General features: G+C 45.7%; 1 protein-coding gene across 4 annotated transcripts in view; it reads right to left on the bottom strand.

Annotated features, from left to right (window-relative positions):
* Window positions 1–22,763, bottom strand: part of GNAL (G protein subunit alpha L) — an 87,824-nt gene that overhangs the window by 23,641 nt on the left and 41,420 nt on the right. For all 4 annotated transcript variants that reach the window (XM_059039445.2, XM_067016099.1, XM_059039447.2 and 1 more), the window contains one exon: window positions 8,968–9,065. In XM_059039445.2, coding sequence (XP_058895428.1) covers window positions 8,968–9,065 — 98 coding nt within the window. The remainder of the gene's footprint in view (window positions 1–8,967; window positions 9,066–22,763) is intronic.

The raw sequence follows: 22,763 nt of genomic DNA, 5'->3' as shown, positions 1-22,763 counted from the left end.
TGGTAACTCTGTGTTTAACTTTTTGTGGAACTGCCAGACTGTTTTACAAAGCGGCTGCTCTATTTTACATCTCTACCAGCAAAAATATGAAGGTTCCAATTTCCCCACATTAGGTTTCATCTGACTCTTTGATTCTAGCCATCCTAGTGGGTGTACAGTGGTGTCTCATTATGGTTTCAATTTGCATTTCCCTGAGAGCCAATGATGTTGACCACATTTTCACAGCTTACTGGCCACTTACATATCTTATTGGGGAAATGTTTCTTCTGATCCTTTGCTCATTTTAAAATTGGGTTATTTATCTTTTTAAAAAAATAACTTTATTTTATTTATTTATTTTTGGCTGCATTGGGTCTTCGTTGCTGCATGTGGGCTTTCTCTAGTTGTGGTGAGCAGGGGCTACTCGTCATTGTGGTGTGTGGGCTTCTCATTGCGGTGGCTTCTCTTGTTGCAGAGCATGGGCTCTAGGTGCGCGGGCTTCAGTAGTTGTGGCTTGTGGGCTCTAGAGCACAGGCTCAGTAGTTGTGGCGCATGGGCTTAGTTGCTCCGTGGCATGTGGGATCTTCCCGGACCAGGGCTCGAACTCGTGTCCCCTACATTGGCAGGTGGATTCTTAACCACTGTGCCACAAGGGAAGCACTATTTATCTTTCTGTTACTGAGTTGTAAGGGTTCTTTATATATTCTGGATACAAATAACTTATCAGATACATATTTTACAAATATTTTCCCTTTTTGGTGAATTATCCTTTAAATTTCTTGAACTATCAGACCTCTATAAAAAAAACCCCAACTATCCTGGTTTTTATTTGCAAGCTATGTTCGAGACACGAATGTGATAAGAATGAACAGTTAAGGAGAGTGACTTCAGACTCTGAGAAAATGGGTGTCCTTGTGAAAGTCCACTCATTTATAAGCTAGGACCCACCCTCATCATCTTTAAAATTTATTCTGTGGCAGCACCTGGCATGCATTTCATGTTCACATAATGTTTGTTAAACTTTTAAACCATAATAGTCTCTCACAATCTTTATGTTTAAATGTGAAATCCTGGCTAAATCAGGTAACAGCCTGGTAGTTCTATGTAGTCGTGGGCAGTTTTGGTTCCTCCTCTGTAGAGTGGAGATAATAAACTCTCTGTGTTTGTGTGAGGATGGATATGTTAACTCATATGATGTGCATGGTAAGTTTCATTAACAATGGGCTATTCTATTCTTCCAGCTACACTTGGAAGCTGAGAATTACAGGACACATCTCTTACATTATTCTGCAGCTGCATATCTTATTAATAGTTAGTAGTATGAGTGGTTTTCAGCCTGAGTTCTCTGGGCTCTTTGCAAGTTTTTCACATAATTCAACACACACTTAAAAGAATGGTAGTAAAACCCTTCCACATCAAATGTCTTATGTGCCATATTATATACTTCATGGGGTACTACCAATGCGTTACTCTGTGCTGCTATGTTACTTATTTTTCTGTAGACTTCTGATCATATCTATATTTATGTATATTTTTCTTCCCCCTATATTTTATTATGAAAAATTTCAAACACACAGCAAACTTGAAATAATTTTATACTGAATACTTGAATACCCACCACCTAGATTCTGCCATTACCATTTTTACTGTACTTTATTTTTAATTTATTTATTTTATTTATTTTTGGCTGCGTTGGGTCTTCGTTGCTGTGCCCAGGCTTTCTCTAGCTGCGGCGAGCAGGGGCTACTCTTCGTTGTGGTGCGCGAGCTTCTCTTTGCAGTGGCTTCTCTTGTTGCGCAGAACGGGCTCTAGAGCCCAGGCTCAGTAGTTGTGGCGCAGGGGCTTAGTTGCTCTGCGGCATGTGGGGTCTTCCTGGACCACGGCTTGAACCCGTGTCCCCTGCATTGGTTGGCAGATTCTTAACCACTTCCCTGCCACCAAGGAAGCCCTTTACTGTACTTTAAAAAGTCACATATCTACCCCATTTATCCATCTTATTTTTGATAATTTCAACAAAATCACAAACACCAGAATACTTCCTCCTACATGATTCAGCACCCAGGTCATTAGTTAAAATCAATGTTTGTTCACAGTAAATTTTGACCCATAGAAACCCAAATTGTGAGTGTACGTTTGCTGAGTTTTGACAAATGCGTACACCTGTGTAATGCTAACTCTTATCAAGACGTTATGCGCATGTTTTTAGATGTGCAGTTGTTTGGGAGAAAGGCTGTAGCATCTACTGCTTAGACAACCAGCCCCGTCCAGCTGCAGGACCTCGAGGTGAGGACAGGGCACCCGTTTCTTCAGATGCCACTGAAGCTCGGGCTCACATGAGGGTCAGAGTCTCGTCATCACAGTTGGAAATGTGACACATTTCCAACTGTGACACATTAAAGCATTTAAGCATCTATCTGACTTTACATTTACATTAAGGAACGGGAGGAGTTGTTAGGGGCTGCTAGGAATTCCATTTGGTGGGAAATTTCTTGCATTTCTCCTTTCCACATTCCTGCATAATTAATTTAAATGTTTCTTGTGATTGATTATAAGGCCAACTTGAAAAAGCCCATTTCTGCTACTGTTTGCAGCTACTCAACCACATAAACCAGAGTATTTCCACACACCCCTCCCCCCTTCAGGAGACACTGGATGCTGAGCCCAGAGGAGACCAGCTGCCCTCCATACCCACACTACACGGATCATATAGTAAGTTAAGTGTTACCACTGTGAACATTGAAAATTTCACTCTACTCAAGTACCACTTTGGTTTGGTATTTGATGCATTTCATTCTGCTGCTATGAACCAGGCTTCTCCACTCAGGGGAGTAGTTTTTCTGAGAGGTTTAAAAAAATCCGTGTATACAGTGTGAAATCACAGAAAATAAAGGTAGTCTCTGTTCCTGGTTCCTGACACAGGGCTCCTGAAACCCGTGTAATTTCCTAAGTAAGAGGAGCATCTTTGTTCTAATGGGGTGACTCTTGGTGGGCTCCTGGTTGAGGGCTGGTCACAAGAAAGACCAACCTGTGATTGGAAGCTGGGAATTTTCAGCCCCACCTTCATCCTCCAGGAAGGGAGGAGGGGCTGCAGATTGAGTTAATGATGTATCATGCCCCCATGGGGAAGCCTCCACAGCAAACCCAGCAGCATGGGGCCTGGAGAGCTCCCCTGCTGTGGACGCACCCACGTGCTGGGAGGGGGGACCCCCAGCTCCACAGAACAGAAGCTCCTACCCTCAGGACCCTCCCAGGCCTTGCCCTGGGGACCTCTTCATCTGGATGTTCACCTGTGTCCTTTATCATATCCTTTAATAAACAGGTAAATGTTAAGTAAGCGTTTCCCTGAATTGTGTGATGAGCTGTTCTAGCAGAAAACTGAATCCGAGGTGGAGGAGGACACGGGCACCTCCGATCTGCAGTCAAGTGGGACAGATGTGGGGGGTCCCCTGGGGACCTCATTGTGATTGGCACCTGAAGTGGGGCGTCTCGTGGCCTGAGCCCTTACCCCGTGGGGCCTGAGGATCTCCGGGAAGAGAGTGTCAGAACTGAGTTCAACGGTGGGACACCCGGCTGGTGTCAGAGTGTGGTGAGTGTGGTCACAGTGGGAGCAGAGAGGACCCACGAGGGAAGTGCAGGTTCCCACCCTCAGGACCCTCTCAGAAGCTGCTTCTCGGGGTGAAGTTTCCGAAGAGGGCAGAGGAGAACCAGGCTGACCCACTTATACTGAGATATTTGCATGTAATTTATTCTTCATACTTAAAAACATTACTGCCCATAAACAGGAGCACTTCCAATTCTACAGATCTAGAAAATGAATCTGAAAATAAACTTGGCTGAAATGAAGGTCAAAACGAGGGTTCAGAAGCACTCAGGTAATTGATTGGATATTCAGTGAGTTAACACTATATAGTAACATGCATATTTAAAATTATAGTTTATTTTACAATGACCTAAAAATCCACTTTGAAGTTGAAACTTCATTTTTGTGAATAATTTCCAGATTGTCCTGAAAGCTCACATTCAAGGACTTGCAAGCCCTGAGATCCAGGCTGGTGTGGAGGGGACAAACGGGGCCCCCATGGGCTCCTGCCGGGCGGCAAAGGGCACACGTGGGAAATCACTACACCTTTCTCACTGCTCTTTTCTTTTGGGGGGATATTCTCTCCTTTCCAGAGTGTTCTAAAACCAATTATGTAAATGGATGTATAAGAAAGGTGAGTATCACATAAACACATGTGTGCAAAGCGTGAGAACCTACATACACTCCAAGCTGTAGAGTTTCAAGTTAGATTAAGCAGAGTACGATTTTATAAACCTGTTCTAAAGATCCAATTTTCCAGGGACTTCCCTGGTGGCTCAGTGGTTAAGAATTCCCACCTGCTAATGCAGGGGACATGGGTTTGAGTCCTGGTCCAGGTATATCACATGCTGTGGAGCAACTAAGCCCATGAGCCACAACTACTGAGCCCATGAGCCACAACTACTGAGCCCGCGAGCCACAACTACTGAGCCCAAGTGCCATAGCTACTGAAGCCCACGCGCCCTAGAACCCATGCTCCGCAACAAAGAGAAGCCACCGCAATGAGAAGTCCGCGCACCGCAACAAAGAGTAGCCCCTGCTCTCCCCAACTAGAGAAAGCCTGCGTGCAGCAACCAAGAACCCAATGCGGCCAAAAATAAATAAATAAATAAATAAATAAATAAATAAATATCCGATTTTCTCTGATTTCCTTTCTCCCAAAATAGCTGTTTCCATGGCTACATAATCACTTATTATTAGCACTTGGAGGAAACGCATTTTGGGGGATAATGCAGTAGAGATTGTTTTTAATTTTCACAGTGGGAACTGGGGACCTCTGTATAAAATATAATCTCTGCTAATTTGCTCAGCTTGCTTGATGCTGCAAAGACACTCATTTTTACCAAATGTACAACCCTTGAAGTTCATAATAATGATTGTTCCCACGCCCCTCCAGCCAGGCTGGTCCTGGTGTTGGATGGTGCAATGCCCACCCCACCTGCCGCAGCTCTGCTTGGGGACGCAGAGGTGGCCGCTGGCTAGGGTGACAGGGACAAGGCTGCCCGGCTGGAGCAAACCCGTCTGCCCTGTTTCCTCTGGGCCCTGGCCTGAGGGTTATGCGGTGGCCCCATGGGTCAGCAGACAGGGACGGAGAGGTTGTGATGCCTCGGGCTTCGGTGGCTCTGAGAGACTCAGAACAAATCCCCCATTTCCTGAAGGAGCCTTAGCAAGTGTCCGTGCCTTGCACGTCAGGTAGCACACACAGACCTGAGCAGACTTTCTCATTTTTATATGAAAGGTGCTTTATAACTTGGGAGCTCCACGTGCGCCCGTGTGTCGCGGCCTGGAGAGGGGGCAGCGGGTACGAAGACGCAGCCCTTAAAATGCTTGCTTAGACTTGAATCTGTTGCTGGGAAGAGAACCGAGAGGAGGCAGGATTTCTGCTCTCACGAGTCCTCAGCAAGACTGACTGGTGGTGCCATCGCTTGTCCTGCCCTGGACCCTTCCCTCCCCTGTAATATTTCTTTTTTTAAATTGAGATATAATTCACATAACATAAACCTCACCATTTTGAAGTACACAATTCAGCGGGTTTTAGTATATTTAGAACCATCACTACGATTCAGTTCCAGAACATTCTCATTATCCCCCAAAGAAACCCCGTACCCCTTGTCACTCTCAATTTCCCCCTCCCCCAGCCCCTGGCAACCACTAATCTACTTTCTGTCTCTATGAATTTGCCTGTTCTGGGCATTTCATGCAACTGGACTCATTCAATATGTGGCCTTTATGTCTGGCTTCTTTCACTGAGCCTCACGCTTCCAAGGTTCATCCATGTTGTACCATGTGCTGGTGCTTCGTTCTCTTTTATGGCTAAATAAGATCCCATTGTGTGGCCAGACCACATCTGTTCATCCAGTTAGCCTTTCATGGACATTTGCATTGTTTGCACTTTTTGGCTGTTGTGGATATAATGCTGCTGTGAACATTCATGTACACATTTTTATGTGGATGTATGTTTTTAATTCTCTTGGGTGTTTACCCAGGGGAGAAACTGCCGGGTTCCTCTGTGTTTAAGCTTTTGAGTTACTGTGGCGAGACCATCCTTGGATTCTTCACTGGCGGCTCAGCCCCCCTGGGAAGTGCCTCTTCCCCCAAATATTCCCGTGTTTTCTGCCATGGAAGAAATGACTTCAACAGGGCTTAGAATGAATCCCTTCTTAATTAGCACTTGGGCTCAAAACACAAGCCTGCTGAGCAGGTAACACAGTGACTTAGAGTCACACCGAGATGTCGGCAGATCTTTTCTCAGAGGATTCATGAGAGAGAGGAAAAGAAGACCTGTCAGAACTCTGGACTCTGCCAGGGCAAAGCTCAGCGTCCCATCGGCCCCGCGCTGAGCCCCAGGCTCCCGATCTGCCCATTCACTTATTTCCGATAGCCCTGATTTCATGCAAGAACTCCCACTAAGGAGCCGGGTCTTTGAGGAGGAATAAGACGCATTCCCCAAGGAACTGGAACTCTGGGGTGCTGGGCAAGCCGGCATGAGCGTTCTGGTCCCAGGACATCCCCGGTTGGACATTGAAATGTCCTTTCTGTCCTTTATTTCATGAGCAAAGGTGATGGGAGGTGGAAGCAGCTACATTCCTTCAACATCTTATTTGGCAACAAAAAAACATCTGTCTCCATGTGTCGGTCTAATAAGAGTTACTGAAATATTACTTGTTTTTGAAATGTCTCACCCCCAACCTCAACATCTGAGTGCAGAGGAAAAACAAGATTGTTATTAAGAGACAAAGGTTGCCGGCCTAACCTGATTCCCATGCATATTAAAATGGATTAAAAAAGCAAAGCTGGGACGTTATGATTGACCCAGATAGTGAGGTTTAGGGGGGAACGGCTTTCAGTGATCCTGCCGAGCCCAGAGTGAAGACTGCAGGAACCTTGGTGTTTTATTTTTGATGAGCCTGGGGTCTTGACCTCATGCCTCAGAGTCTCACTCTCGTAATTTGAAAGCATGGAACTGAAAGAAATAGCAGAGCTTGGCGGGGGCTCCCCGCCCCGCCACCCCCCAGGTGGGAACCCTGATCTCAGTGGCCTCAGGTTACCCCCTGGACCTCAGTTCCCACATTGGAGACACAGCAGCAAGAGCTCAGGAGGGCTCACGTGTGCCAGGTGCCACTCTGGGGTCTTTGGGTCTCTATTTAACCCTACAACAACTGTACAGGAGGAATACAGCCCATAATTTTATCCCCCATGGAAGTGACCTGCCCAGACTCTCTGCTCTCAGAAGCAGAGCAAAGATCTGGATCCTGACTGCCTGCTGTCAAAGCTCATGCTGCTTCTTTTTGTCAAATTTACTTTGCATATTCTATTTTAAAGTAAACCATTAATTCTATCGCTATGGTGATGCGTTGTCTCGTTTTATAAGAAAGAGAAACTCCTAATGCGACACTGAAGGGTGCTGTGGTCCAGAGGTGACTTCGCTCAAGAAATACTGCGAACCACGATCAGACACGTTCCCCCAGAACCTCAAACGCAAACCTATATGAATGTTAATGTTATTCCAGCTGTGCTAGAAATTCCCTCTGGCATCACAGCTAGACTTCCCCAAACCAGAGCGTGATGGCATCGTATCCTCCATAAACGACATCTCCTGGGTCCCTGTCTCAATAACGGCCCCGTGGTCATCCTCATTGACCCTCCCTTTCCTCCACCTCCCTCGTTCGATCCAGTGCCTGGCTCTGTCTCTGAGGCCCCAGGCTCACCTCCACGGCCACCACCTGCCCGGGTGCACCCACGGGTCTCTGCCATCTCCGTTTCACCCTCCACGCAGCACCAGAGTGACCTGACAGCCTCACTCCTCCAGCCGATGGCCACTTGCTGCGTCCGGAGGAAAATCCACGTTCCCTGGCCTGGGAGGGTGTGGCCCATCGACCCCTCTCGCCTGTCCACGGCCACCTCCATCACCGCTGGGTGCCCACAGAGCTTCCTGTCAGTGCTGAGGACGTGCCCGCGTCCCCTCCTGGGCCCTGCCCACCCCGCTCAGCACCCCTCGCCCGTGACAGGTGATTGAGCCTGAGCTCCGAGGGGTGAGGAGGGGCCGGGGCCGGCCGCACCTCCCTGTCCTTAAAGTCAGTATTCACAGTGTAGTTCTAAATAGTGTAGATTTGGTCCCAAATACTGTGAATTCCCAGGTTTTACGCTTCTGGAACCTTTTCCACAAGTATGGATTTTTAGAGTTTACAGACTTAAAATGTAAAAAAGCTTATTTCTTGCTGCCCAAAGACTTATCTAAGACAAACTTTAACTACAGTTTTTGTTATCAAGCGAGCAAACACAGCGAAAACTCATTGATTAACCTTCTTCTGGGGACCATTATGCTCTAATAGTTATAGAATGAATCTAAAATAGCGAAAGATAGGAAATAGGAAAATGAGAATTTCAGGGAGAAACAATGAGCCAGCGTTGGCACCAGAGTCCTTTGCTTATTTCTCCTCATACATTTTTTTCATCAAATATTTACTTATTATTTTAATTACCATCTACTCTTGAGGTTCTAGTCTACTTCAAATGTGTGTAGGATGATCTCGTTACTTTTAGTAAGAGCTCTGGCTTGACTGCAGATGTGCATTATTTAAATTTTAACTTGGGGGCCCCGGCTCCAAAATTAAAATATAGTAATGAATACCTAAGTATGTTATAATTTATGAACATGCCTATAACTCTATAGAAGGCAAAAAGTGACTAGAACTGAATACAAAGATCGAGGTGAAATGAATACAACAGCTTCTGGTTCTTCCCTGAAACACTGCCTCCTGCTGGATTTTCAGTTTTGCATCTACTAAACTCATCTTATGTTAAAAGCTGGTTTCTGCAATGAGTCGTTAATTATTTGTTCCTTGTACTTAAGGAAGTTCAGAGATTCTGGGAGGGCAGCACGGATTGGTCCTCGCGGACAGACTCACTATTGGGCGCAGTCGATGAGCTGGTACTCGTTGGACCTCTCGAAGCAGGCCTTCACACCTTCGTCATCCCAGAGCTTCTTCACGTGATCGAAGAATTCCTGTAGTTTGAAAAAGTTACAGATAAGAAAACCCATGTGTTACCTTCTTCCAAAAGTTAAAAGGAAAAAGAAAATGCCAAAAACATTTGCAGGGAGTGCATAAATTGTTTTCTTCCTGGAGGTCGACTCCACACAGGGGTTGGAAGGCCCAGATCTCACCACTCAGTCTACTGGTCAAACATTCTTATTGTTCTAGGAAGTTCCCCAAAGTGGAAGTGACAAGTCAAAAATTAATGCCATTCACCAACTATCAATACAACTAAGAATTTAAAGTTCTTAGGACTCAATGACCCGATTAGCAGAATGGCCATTTCAGCCCTGAAAAAACATGCTTGTTACAATGGCAAGTTCTGTTTTAGCTGCTTCTTTTAAATTTTCTAGGTGAGCCACGATTACGAACAGACATGGTTGAGCAGATGGGTTAAATTCAGCCCCAAAGCATTAGGTACATAAGAAAGAAGGTTTTAAAATTACAACCTTTGGAGATAGTGATTTACTGTTTTTGACCTTTTTAGAAACTCTGAGTTAAGCGTGAACCGGGATTTTTGGTTCACACACTGTGCGCAGGCCCATCTCTTACGGCACCAGCAGCCTCTGAAATAGGAGCCTGTCTACCTCAGTAAAGGTGGCTCTATGAATCCGTATTTCCAAAATTATCCAAATTAAATGAACAGTGCTATGGAAGCAGATGACTATACATTAGCAGCTAAATATAAAATAAGTTACATAAATTTTCACAAAACTCTTTGTTAGAATATTTATATCCCTTCCCAAACCAGGAAGCACCGATTTCTATCTCTGCTCTGCAGGAGAGGGCCTGCGGTGACCCCACCAGGAAGCAGTCAAGGCTGCTCTCCCTAAGAATCAGCGCAGATTCTTTGCAGGAAAAGCAAGACCTGAGTTGGTTCACGATTCCAAACAAGGGTGGATCCAAGTATTGAGGGGCCTGATGCTTATACAACTTGTGGACCCTCTTTGAAAAAAAAGGAATGCAGAGTTATGAGTACAAATCAGGTACAAGATCTGGGAGGGGGAGCAGGGGGCCCTGAGTGCAGCTTCACCAGGTTCTTGTCCATCGCAGCCTGACTCCCAGTGTCGGGAAAAGCTTTTAAGCTTGTGCCAGATGTCTCTGTATCTATCGTGTCTGCCTGTCTGTCCCCTTCAACAACAAACCCAAACTGCCCACAGGTGACAGGAAGGGACTGTCTCCACACCAAGGAGAGGAGCTGGACCCTCAGCTTTTATCCTGTCTCCCTAGATTGATGCTTCCTTCTGGATTCTTCCAGGGCCGCTCCCATCACTCCATTGAAGGAGTCTGTGGGCTTCCTTGAAAAATTTCCTTCAAAGAGCCAACTGAGGAGACACACACACACACACACACACACACACACACACGCACCCCACGTGTAAAGAGAAATGCTCTATTGTGCTATTATCTGGACGGTCCAGGAGAGCAGTCATACCCCTGTCGCGGTGGTATTGGGATTTGGGCCCCACTTTCCCCCTACTGCAAACCCCTGTGCAGTGGTCCTGGAAGAAAGTTCCTTACTGTCTTTAACAAGTGTCAGAATCTTCAATAGTCTGAGCAGAAGCCTTTGAGACAGAGTCACAGAGGGGTGCTTGACCCAAGAAACAAAATGCACGGTTCCTGGGGACATGCCGACAGCATAGTGAGATAGGAGCCGTGAATGCCAGGATCTTACAGCCGGCGCCACGGACAACACGGAGGAGACAGAACAGGCTCCATCTGCTGCTTTGCCTTCCTTGTTGGGAAACAAGACGCAGGGCTAGACCAGGGCCAGGTCCCCAGGATTCCCTACGTTTACTCTTAAGGAGTTCTCAGATCTTCGTGGAAAATTCCAGGGCTGCTGCTGCTGTGGCCCCTTCACCTTTTTTTTTTTTTTTTGCGGTATGCGGGCCTCTCACTGTTGTGGCCTCTCCCGCTGCGGAGCACAGGCTCCGGAGGCACAGGCCCAGCGGCCACGGCTCACGGGCTTAGCCGCTCCGCGGCATGTGGGATCTTCCCGGACCAGGGCACGAACCCGTGTCTCCTGCATCGGCAGGCGGATTCTCAACCACTGCGCCACCAGGGAAGCCCCCCTTCACCTTTTTATCAGGGAAAATGTCAAACTTACACAAGGAGAGAGAATGCCCCCTGGGCACTCACTACCCACAGGCAGATTCCACATTCATCAAGTGGCTGTTCTCTTTTATCTGTATCTCAGCCCTTTTCTCCCACCTTTATTATTTAATAGCAGTTCTCTTACACCATATTATTTTATTTCAACATTATTTCTAAAAGATAAAGCTTTAGAAGTCATAGCCACAATACCACAATCTCAAATAAAAATACATAAACCAGTAAAGAAATGATTCTGTAAAATCATTAACCACTGCAGCTTCTTTAGCTGTGCTCAAACATTTGTCCAGAGCCTGGCTAGAATTCTCGTACATTTGTTAAAACAACTGGGAAATAAATATGAGGAATACTTTTAGTGTGCCTCCGTTAGCAACTAAGATGAATAATACTAAATAAAAATAATTTCAGTGGTATATATGTGTGTGTGTGTGTGTGTGTGTGTGTGTGTGTGTGTCTGAAAAGGTGACTTACAGTGAAGTCTCACTTGTTTTTGACATCTGAGAGTTGAGAGACACTGAGAGCATAAAAAGAAAATTACTAAATAACATTGCTTAATTTTTTCTGTATTATTGAATTTGAGAATCACCTTGTGATCGTCATATATTTAGCAACTGAAATATATGGTCATTTACGTCACTCTAATTCAAAAGAGTTTGAGTTGTGTTATAGAAAATAAACATGATAATGATACCAAATTAAACCTACTTTTAAAAAGCAAGGCTTTAAATTTTCATAGCATAATTTTGATGTTTAAATCAAAATTTAAACTAAAATTAAATACCCAGCTCCTCCATTTCCTATTACAGCACTTTCCTTCTCGTTCTGCTGTTTACAGCTTCCTATAGGTATAAAGTGTACTCAAAGCTAGCCTGGAATTCTCAGGTAGGTAACAATTTTTAAAAAAATTTTACAATTCTTCATAACTGCTTTAAAACAGAAATAAATGTCTGCCAATAAGAAATGTAAAAAAATTATTGCATGATTTCTCTGCTAATGTAATACAATAAAACAACTTCTGGTTACACTGACACTTAAGATTCACTTTTCGTTTTGGACATAACAATCAAAAGCATAATATTTCTTATCTGGTGAAAGAGATGTCGTCCAGTGGCCTGGAGGGCACCCAGGTCTCAGGTGGAGCTGCTCCCACACGTGGTGCTCTGTCCTGAGGGTGGTGGAAACCCTTACTGGGTTGAGTGAAAAATGTTATTCCTAGCATGTCTTATGGAAAATATTCCTCTTTAATTTTAGTGTCAGTAATACTTTCTTGCATCTCTCAAGAAAATGCTTTACCAATTTCATTATTAATTTTTAATCCTCTGGGATCCTGTGACTTTTCTGCTGCTTTCATTTATGTCACTGAATTGACCGCCAAGAAGCTCAGAAATTCCGTTTGGGGGTTGGTCCCAGCTTGCGTGTAGACCTTGCCTTTATGCTCTGGGTACCAACTTCACCTCTGCTACCACATCACTCACTCACCTGTTCCTGGCTTCCTTCTGCCATACTTTGTTGTTTTTTTTTAAAGTTAACTTGTATTATAACTTTGTGAGTGGCACTAAATCCTTTCTGGAACACGCTAGAGCAAAAATCATTGATTACCAGAACTTTCCATGGTAATGCAGTGAACAACGGCCACCACCACCGTCAAATGGGCCTCAGAAACAGGTAGTTTCAGTCAGGAGAGTAGCCATTTAAGTAGAATTTTCTAAAGCTCAAGTTTGGGTCTGATTCATTTAAAATACACCTACTCAGTTTTACCCCTCAGGGAGTAGAACGATCTAATAGGTTTCTGTCATTTCTTTTTTCAGATATCTGGTGGATGTCAAGTTGAAGGTCTGTGTGGGATCCCTCACGCCTGGTTATTTATAATCTCTGTCCATCCTCAGGTCTAAGTTAATACAGGATGCTTCAAATTCTATTTAGAAACAGCTTTCAGAGACCAGGCTAAACAAACTAAATAAAGTATCGACAGTAATCAGGGGTCCCCAAGCCCGAGTCTTCCCCAGCATGAAGCACGGCCTCCGTGGGTGACAACCACAGCAAGTAACCAAACGTAAAGTGGCGTCACCCTGGCCCTTCCTGGGGCCTCGTGGGCCCTAGGCAAGCTTCTCAGGGTCTTTGGCCGAGGGTTCACTTGAGTCTCAAATACCCTGCCATGCAGGTGATGCAGCTCTCGTTTTACAGATGAGGAAATGGGAATGATCTTGGATCCTTTGTACTTGCCGGAGCTCCCTGACTAGGACGTGATCAGCCTGGATGTGGAAGCAGCCTCGGGGCCTGGCCAGCTTCCTCTTTCTCTTCTGTAGCAGCTCCTCATGGCTGGAGACCAGTGAGAGCAAACCCACATTTACAATATACATCACACTCGCCTTTTTCCCCTCTGTGACAGCCAACTTTAACTATTCTTAGAATCATTTCTAACAGCCTCTTGAGGTATACTTTATATGCCCTAAAATTCAACCATTTATTTATCCAGTCACACACCCAACCAACACAGCCAAGTCTTAGAACCCCTCCACCATCTGCCCCCTCTCCTGGTCTCAGACAACTGCCGATCTACTTTGGTCTCTATAGTTTTGCCTTTTCTAGAAATTTTGTATAAAGGAAGTCATATAGCCTTTTGTGTCTGGCTTCTTTCACTTAGCCTGATTTTTCTGAGATTCACCCATTTTGTTATGTATTTTATTTAGCAGCTTAAAAAAAACCTGCTGAGTTTTATTCCATTGTACGGATAAGACCACATTTTGTTTGTTTACTCACTCACCAGTGGATGGACATTGGGGTTATTTATGGTTTTTGACTGTTATGAGTAATGCTGCTAGGAATATCTGTGTACCAGGCTTTGTATGGACTTCTATTATCATCCCTTTTGGGTTAATACCCAGGAGTGGAATTGCTGGGTTACAGGGCAGGTGCATGTTTAACTTTAAAAAATGGCTAAATTGTTTTCCAAAGTGGCCATTCCATTTGTACTGTCAAGAGCAATGGGTAGGGGTTTGAGTTCCTCCAAACCTCACCAACACTTGGTTTTGTTAGTCTTTTTGATTTTAATTATTCTAACGGGTGTGTAGTGGCATCTGGCTGTGGTTTGAGTTCGCATCTCCCTAATGGCCATTGACGGTGGACATCGTTTCACGTGACTGTTGGCTGCTCACATATCTTCATTTTGAGGTGTCTGTTCAAATATTTTTCCCATTAAAAAATTGGGTTGTATGTCTTATTATTATTGTTTTATTTTTCATAAGAGTAAAATATTCTAAAAAATTGCCTGGATTCAAATCCTTTCTTAGCTACAGGTTTTGCCAACATTTTCTCACCCAATGTGGCTCTCATTTTAATTTTCCTAACCATCTTTTGATGAGCAAAGTTTTTAATTTTGATGATGTCTAATTAATCAGTTTTTTAAAAAAAATATTTATTTATTTATTTGGCTGTGCTGGGTCTTAGTTGTGGCATGTGGGATCTTTAGTTGCGGTGTGAGAACTCTCAGTTGTGGCATGCATGTGGGATCTAGTTCCCTGACCAGGGATCGAACCCAGGTCCCCTGCATTGGGAGTGTGGAGTCTTAGCCACTGGACCACCAGGGAAGTCCCTAATTAATCAGTTTTTGCTTTTCACTTTTCATGTTCCAAGAAATCTTTGCCTAACCCAAAGTAAAAAGTTTTTTCTCCAAGATCTCTTCTAAAAGTTTAATATTTTTAGCTCTTAGATTTAGGTCTATGATCTGATTTAATTTCGGGTTATGGTGGGAGGAAAGGGTCATGCTTCACTTTTTTCCATGCGGATATGCAGCTTCCCCCAGCATATTTACTGAAAAGACTACCCTTTCTCCATTGAATTGTTGAAAATGACCTTGGTACTTTTGCTGAAATTGACCATACACACGTGGGTCTGTTCCTGGACTTAATTCTGTTCCACCGACCCACACGTCCATCCTTGTGCCAACTCCATCCACCTTGATTAACGTAGCTCTGTAGTCAGTCTTAAAATTAGGTGTTAAGTCCTGCAACTTTGTTCTTTTCCAACATCATTCTGACTATTCTTGGTCTTCTGAATTTCCACATATGTCTGAGAACTGGCCTGTCAGTTTCTATAGAAAAGCTGCTGGTATTTTGGCTGGAATTGCACTGCATCTCTAGGTTGCTTTGGGGAGAAGTGCCATCTTAACAACAATGAGCTTTTTAATCCATGAACATGGTAATATCTGTTTGTGTCTTATTTTCTCTCAGTGATGTTTCCTAGTTTTCAGTGTATACATCTTTCATATCATTTGTTAGGTTTTTTTTTTCCTAAGTAATTTTTTTGGATGTTGTTTTGAAGGTGCATATTTTTTTAAAATTTCATTTTTGGAATTTTTCATGGCTAGTACAAAAAAATACAGTTGACATCTGTATTGGATCCTATATCCAGCAACCTTGTTAATTTCATGTGTTAGTTCCAGAGGCTTTCACTTCCTTCCTGTGTAGCTGAGCACAGAGAGTTACCCACAAAGCTCTGGCCTGTCTCTTTTCTCCCTGAAGCATGACCCACAAAGGCTGGGGCAGAATCAGAATTCCCTGTGGTTCCAAGGTTCAGGGGGACTGAGCCAAAAGGGCCTTTGCCGCCCACCATGGCCAGGTTGCATGGATTTTGCTGCTCTTGCACTTGGTTAAAAAAAAACCTTTTTTTAGAGATATAGTAAGGTTTGTCTAAGGACTCTACCTTTTATTTCTAAATTATAGTCTCACAAAACAATGGATAAGTATAAAGTTCTAGTAATTAGATCCATGACCCATAGTGGAGAGTTAAATAAATCTACCCCATTGTGATGGGAACATATAATTTTCCTTAAGTATTTTTTCCCCACAAAATTAATTTTTTAGCTTTTGATTTTCTCCTTCATAATACTCCCACTCTTATACCTAAGATTTTCTCTCTAAAATCCTAATTCTCTGAGAAACTTGTGCACTTGAAGCATGCCAAAGAGACTCACAGGAGAAACTTATTTGTGTGGGAACAGAAATAAAATAATTATGTATTTTTATTAGGGATAAGAGACTCAAAGAATCATGACTTTGGTCTTTGCTTCCAGACAGGCTCTGTCAAGTCGTCTGACAAAAGTTCTCCGTGGCATCAAGCTTGATTATGTAACACCTGGAGGTATTATTCTTGGTCTTCTTAGTCACTCTGAGTCTTGTTTTATGTGCTGAGAGGCAAAATGGAGGGAGAAGACCCTCTTTTTGCGAACAGGTTAGATTTAAAGCAAATGTCTGTAAAAGTGGGCTTGGTATATTCCTACTGACAATGGCTGTAGAATTAGATACATATTTCTTTGGGAAAATTTTAGTGTAAAACATAGTAGAGGTGCCTAATGAGGAATCCTAAAACGATATTTCTAGTTGAGCATGGATTTTGGGTTCAGGTCCCAGCCGGGGGAGCTTCTTCACTCTGACCACTATGTCCTGTTCCCCGGGGACAGAACGGGTCCTTCTGGTCAGAGGCTGGAGCTTCAGCTGGAGTGATGAGCACACGGCCGACAGGTGGAGGGGGGGGCTGAGGATGTGCACGTGAAGGGCCAGGGCAGGAGGGAGGCGGTGAGAGGGTAGCAGGAAGACAAAATTAGAAGGGGCAGGGGTGGACCAGGCCTCAGAACAGCCAAGAGGTGAGGACCGACCTGTGAAGTGCTGCTGGGGGGAGGGTCAGGGAGTTCTTGGCTTTGGGCCCAAGGACAGGGCCAGAACACGGGCTGCAGATCTGGGAGCATCATGACAAGGCCGCCAGGTGCCAACAGGCTCACAGAGAAGCACGTGGCAGGGAACAGAAGGCCGTGCAGGCTTGAGAACTGAATTCCAGAAACAGCTTCAGGACACCCACGGGCACGAGGCATCACACCAGGCGCTGGGGAGGGGGCACGGGTTCTGAACACAAGAAGGGAACGGCCAGATCACCAGCAAGAGGTAGGTTATGGTGGCCAAGAGTGGGCCTCGGGGACAGGAGCCCCGAGGGCACTGCTGTCGCACTGAGCTGCACCCTGAGCTTCTGGTGCCTGGGCTGCCCCGGCTCCCAGATCCCCCGCTCCCCACCACAAGGCCCCCAGATTCCTGCACTAACAGCTGGAGGGGGAGTGGGGCTGGCTGAACAGGACTGCAGCTGCTTTCTAGAAACAAGGGCCAAGCCCTTGTAGGAGAACGTGTGCAGCCCCATGGAAGGGCGCCTGGAAGCCGAGCCTCCAAGTCCCCACATGGGAGGGTGTCCCTGGGGCCCTGGCGAACCCCAGCTCAGCCCGTAGGCAGCTGGGGGGCGGGGAGGAGGAAGGGGAGTGGGCTGGGCCAGGGTGCAGGCCCACGATCCCCAGTTACTAAGGGGGATCTTAGTAATTAACTAAGCTGCACGTGTACCGGACACCCTACAACAGGCGGAGGGTGTCCTCAGTGGGAATGTGCAGCCTCCCTGAGAGGAAACAATGGCTGAATGGAAACGCAACACCCACGGTGCATTCCTGGAGGGATTAGGGGATTCATGTTTCCACAAAATAAAAGATTTCAAAGGCGCCTCAGATCTCCCGTGCAAACCTGCAGCAGCTGTGTATCTGGCACTAGACACAAAAGGGAAGGAAAATTGTCCAAAGAACCCAAAGACCTTGATATTCTACACTCATGTGTTTGTATGAGATCACCTTTAAGATTTCTTCCAGCTCTGGGACTCTCTGATTTTAAGTTTTATATTTTCCCTCTGTCTATTTTTAATGGAACAGTTTTATTGACCTATAATGCACATGCCATACAGTTTACCCATTTAAAGTGTACAAGTCAGTAGTTTTTAGTTTATTCACAGAATTGTGCACCCATCACCACGATCACCTTTAGAACATGTCCATCGCTCCAGAGAAACCCTGCACCCACGAGCAGTCACTCCTTATCCTCACCTCCCTCTGGCCCTGGCAAACACTAGTCCATGTTCTGTCTCTACAGATCTGCCTGTTCTGATGTTTCATTAAAACGGGACTCATATGATACGTAGCCTTTTGTGTCAGGCTTCTTTCATTTAGCATAATGTTTTCAAGGGTGTAACATGGGTCAGTGCTTCATTCTTTTTATGGCCAAATAAGATCCCACTGTGTGGATGGACCACATGGGTTCATCCATTCATCCTTCGATGGACATTTGGGTTGTTGCACTTTTTGGCTGTTGTGAATAGTGCTGCTGTGAACAATCGTGTACAGGTATTTGAGTAAATGTAGGTTTTTAATTATCTTGGGTATATACCTAGGAGAGGGCCTCCTTTCCCAAGAGAAACATCTGGAACCATTTTACAAGAGTTCTTAGTTGGAATTTCTGATTCATCATGCTTAATTCATCTCAGCATTTAGCAGCTTTATTAAACGTGTTTTTACCCGAACGGAGGCAGGCAGTGCAGCCAGTGTTACAAGATGTCACTCCCATCCAGCTCTTGAACGTGTTTCTGATTTAAACTTGAACACAGATGGACCTGACATTCCTGGTGCTCCCGACAATTCCCGACAACAAGGAAGCCTCCTCCTGGGCCCACTCTTTGCCTCCTGAGCTGACTTTGGCCACGATGGTCTGGAAGAGGAGAGATCAGCGCAGCCCAAGGGGCTGTCTGTGACACAAGAAACCCTGTAAATGGATGGCTTCTGCTCTCACCCTCTCAATCTTTTAGGCCAGTTACCTCAGTGGTGACGACAGGATCTCAGGGGAAAACCCATAAGAAGCATGACCTTTATTAGTTTTTTGCTAACTTGACGCTAAATATCAAGAAAATGATATTTGTTTGGCAAGGGCACTGTCCAGAGGGAATCAAAGAAGGCATCTGACAATTACAGGAAGAAGAAACATTTTTCTTGTAATCTTTATCCGAAACCCACCATTCTTCCTAGACAAGGAAAATGTTCCTAACCTTCCAGGGAATTGGGTAACCAGGTCCACGCCGGAAAAAGCTTTGATGCCATAAGTGGTCCATGTGATGATTCTGCACCGCTCGGCTCACCGCGGTGACTGTTCCGAGGACCCGCCCGGGATCACGTATCTGAGCGCCATCTCCTCACTCTGTGACCACGAGCCCCTTCCTCAGAAGAACCTGTTACCTGAAGGTGAAGAGCAGTTCTGCCCTCCCCCCGGATGTCCAGTGCACGCTGGACACTCGACACGGCCGGAGCCGAGCTCCCGACCCCCCATACCTGCCCTGCAACTTGGCAGATGGAGGCTGGTCTCTCTGGTGGCTCAGACTGAGCCCTGAAGTCACCCGGACGCTCCTGTGTCTCACAGGCACATGAAATCCATCACCACGGCTCCACCTCCACAGCTGGTCGGGTTCTGACCAGCGGCCTCTCTCATCTGATGACTGCAAGCGCCTCCCCCCCGCCACATCTTCGGGGCTGCAAACAGCAGTCAGCTGGGGTCACCGCCGTGCCCCCCCCCCGCCTACGGCCTGTCCACTCAGGGTCCCTGTGTGACACCAGACCTGTTTCTCTGGCGCCCCCTTTCTGGGGCCTGTCCAGCATCTTGTCCGCATTCTGCCCTCCCTCTCGGTCACTGTTCCAGCCAATGCTGGCCTCCCACTCGCACCCGGGCGGCCCCTTAGCCCTGCTGTGCGGCTGCCTCTTCTCCTTCAGGGCCTCCCCAACACCCTTCCCCATGAGACCCTCTCTAACCATCCTCAGTCTTCCACGCCCAGGCCCCTCGCTGCCCTGACTGTTCCTGTGTCCACAGCACTCAGCACTTCCTAAAGCCTGCAATTAACTCATTCACTATGTCCTACTTAGTCTCTCTATCCCCTGCTACACTGTCAGCCCTGCGAGGCAGGGGTCTTCATGTTTTTTGTTCCTGCCACTTAGTAAGAGCTCAATAAATATTTGTGTCATGAGTGCTTGGGTGAATAAGCTTTTCTGGAAAGTCCCCTTCTCTTGGCCTGAGTAGGACTTTCCTCATAACAAAACTGATTTCACTTTCAGTACAAGGCTTTTCGTTACATCGGCCTCTTGGTCACTATCCTCAAATCTGTAGCTTAGCGTGAATAATACATGGTCAAAATCCAATATTTATAAGTTACTTTAATCTATTTGTCACTCAATTTAAGAAATTTAAGAAAGGTAATTATTCCTGACGGTAGGCACAGACGTTGTTAGATGCCTGCTTATGTATGTCTTTGTAAAAGATTGAGAAAATTGAGGTGAAATTCACAGAATAGAAAGGAACTATTTTAAAGTGTGCATTAGTAGAACCACGATGTTGTGTAACCATCACCTTATTTGTAGGTCCCAAAACTTCCATCGTCCGAAAGAAAATCCCTTGCCCACAGAGCAGTAACTCTCCATCCTTTCTTCCACGCAATACGAGGCAACCACTGATCTGCTTTCTGTCTCTATGGATGTTACCTAGTGTGGACAATTCATACAACTGGAATCACACAACACGCGGCCTTCTGTGTCTGGCTTCCTTCACTGAGCATGTTTTCGAGGCTCATCCACACTGCAGCATGTGTCACAGCTTCATTCCTTTGTAGCTGAGTCATATTCCATTGTATAGATCCACCACATTGTGTTTAACAATTCATCTGTTGATGAACTTTTGGTTCATCAGAGTGAGGAGGTGGTCCCTGTTCTCAAGGAGCTTGAAATTTTGCAGATTATGTGCCCAGCATGAGGCGAGGAGCTGGGGAGAGGGACCCCCAGAATAAGCCGCGACTCCTGGTCTCAAGAAGTGAACACTTTCAGTAAGGAGATTGCAGCTCAGATATACAGAATAATTAGGCAACTATAAAGGGCAATAAGTACTGGATATAATATAATGACCAAAACTGGAGTGCCAACTAGGAGAGCCACAGGAAGTGAAAGCTGCGGGAATTCGGGAAAGGGCGAGATCGCCCCATTTCAGAACAGACTGGAAAGGTCTCCAAAGGAGGTAGAGTTAAACTCAGAGAATCAGCAGGGGGACTTGCCTGGTGGTGCAGTGGTTAAGAATCCGCCTGCCAATGCAGGGGACCCGGGTTCGAGCCTTGGTCGGGGAAGATCCCACATGCCGCGGAGTAACTAAGCTCGTGCGCCACAACTACTGAGCCTGTGCTCTGGAGCCCACGAGCCACAACTACTGAAGCCCGCATGCCTAGAGCCCGTGCTCTGCAACAAGAGAAGCCACCACAATGAGAAGCCTGCTCACCGCAACGAAGAGTAGCCCCCGCTCTTTGAAGCTAGAGAAAGCCCGCGGGCAGCAAAGAAGACCCAACACAGCCAAAAATAAAAAATATATATATATATAAAAAGAATCAGCAGGACATGAGCGATTAAGGTGGTAACCGTCAGGAGCCTTGAAGAGACTGGCTTAACTTACTGGGTGGGAGACGTGATACCAGGGAGCCACCCAAGTCTGGGTGACATACCTACAAGCTAACCTGGTTATGCTCTACTGATGATGTCTTACCTAAATGGGTAAGACATGCTCTAGTCGCTGATTTTCTTGTGGGGGGAGGGGATACGATACGGGCGTAGCATCTTATTTAGATCATGTGGAGTTGATTATAGGTTTGTGTTTTCTTTTTCCTTTTTGAAAGCTTTTAAAATGTTTTACCAAGAAAAGCACCCAGGAGAGAAATCAGCTCATTTATTTGAAGCAAACAAGCGTGATCTCTTGATAATGAGCCTTTTGCTGAGAAGGTAAATAGGGTCCCTTATGGCTCTTCTGGTCTCTCCTCCTACCTGGGTGTCTACGGCTCTGCTGTGGCTACAGAAAAACATCGCACTGGCTCTGCTCGGGTGGCTGGCAATGGGGACACCGTGGACAGGGAATTTGAAGATAACCGTGGCCAGCAAACCTCTTGGAGTCCCAGCCTCGATTTCCTGGAAACCTTCTTTAGGATACCAGGCACGTCTCACGAATCCAACAAGCTTCTCAACACTCAGCTTCCCTTCCCAACACTAAAGGGATATAGCATCATTCCCAAGTCAGGGCACCTTGCTCTGTACATTCTAAGCAGTCCTTTTCTTTCTTTTACTAAGTACTGAAATAGCTCTGATAGAAAAATCAACAGGCTACAGACCACAGAATTTGACATGATGTCAAATGCCCAGGGGTCTCAGAGATCAAGGTCAAACATGTTAACAGGCTCCCCCTCCCTTTGAACCCCGACCCGCTGTGGTGCTGAGAATTCACAACAGTGTCAGAAACTCATGGAACATCTGCACTCACAGTGAGGTGGATCCAGCTCGTAAACATCCCCCTCCGAGAACTCAGTGATGTCAGCGTGGGAATCAGAGGCTGTGACAGCCATCGCAGCAGAGCTGGGTGAGGTCCCAACCCCACCCCACAGAGACCCCACACTCAGCGATTCTATCCACACCATTAAAAGCCATTCCGCACTCTAATCTTTACTTTGAATACATCTGGCATCTCATTGTTTTTTGAAAAGAGCACCTTTCCCAGACCCTTGGGGATCTCCAGAAAACTGAACCCTTGAACTTGGTCTCCTAGAATTTTCTTCTCATGTTCGCATCGGTGACTTGAGTCTTTCCTACCTCATATTTACTTATTTACTATTCATGTTATTGAGGTGTAATCCACATAGGA

Source organism: Kogia breviceps, chromosome 15, assembly GCF_026419965.1.
Source record: "Kogia breviceps isolate mKogBre1 chromosome 15, mKogBre1 haplotype 1, whole genome shotgun sequence".
NCBI classification, from domain to species: Eukaryota; Metazoa; Chordata; class Mammalia; order Artiodactyla; family Physeteridae; genus Kogia; species Kogia breviceps.
This window is presented reverse-complemented; position numbering and strand designations above follow the sequence as displayed.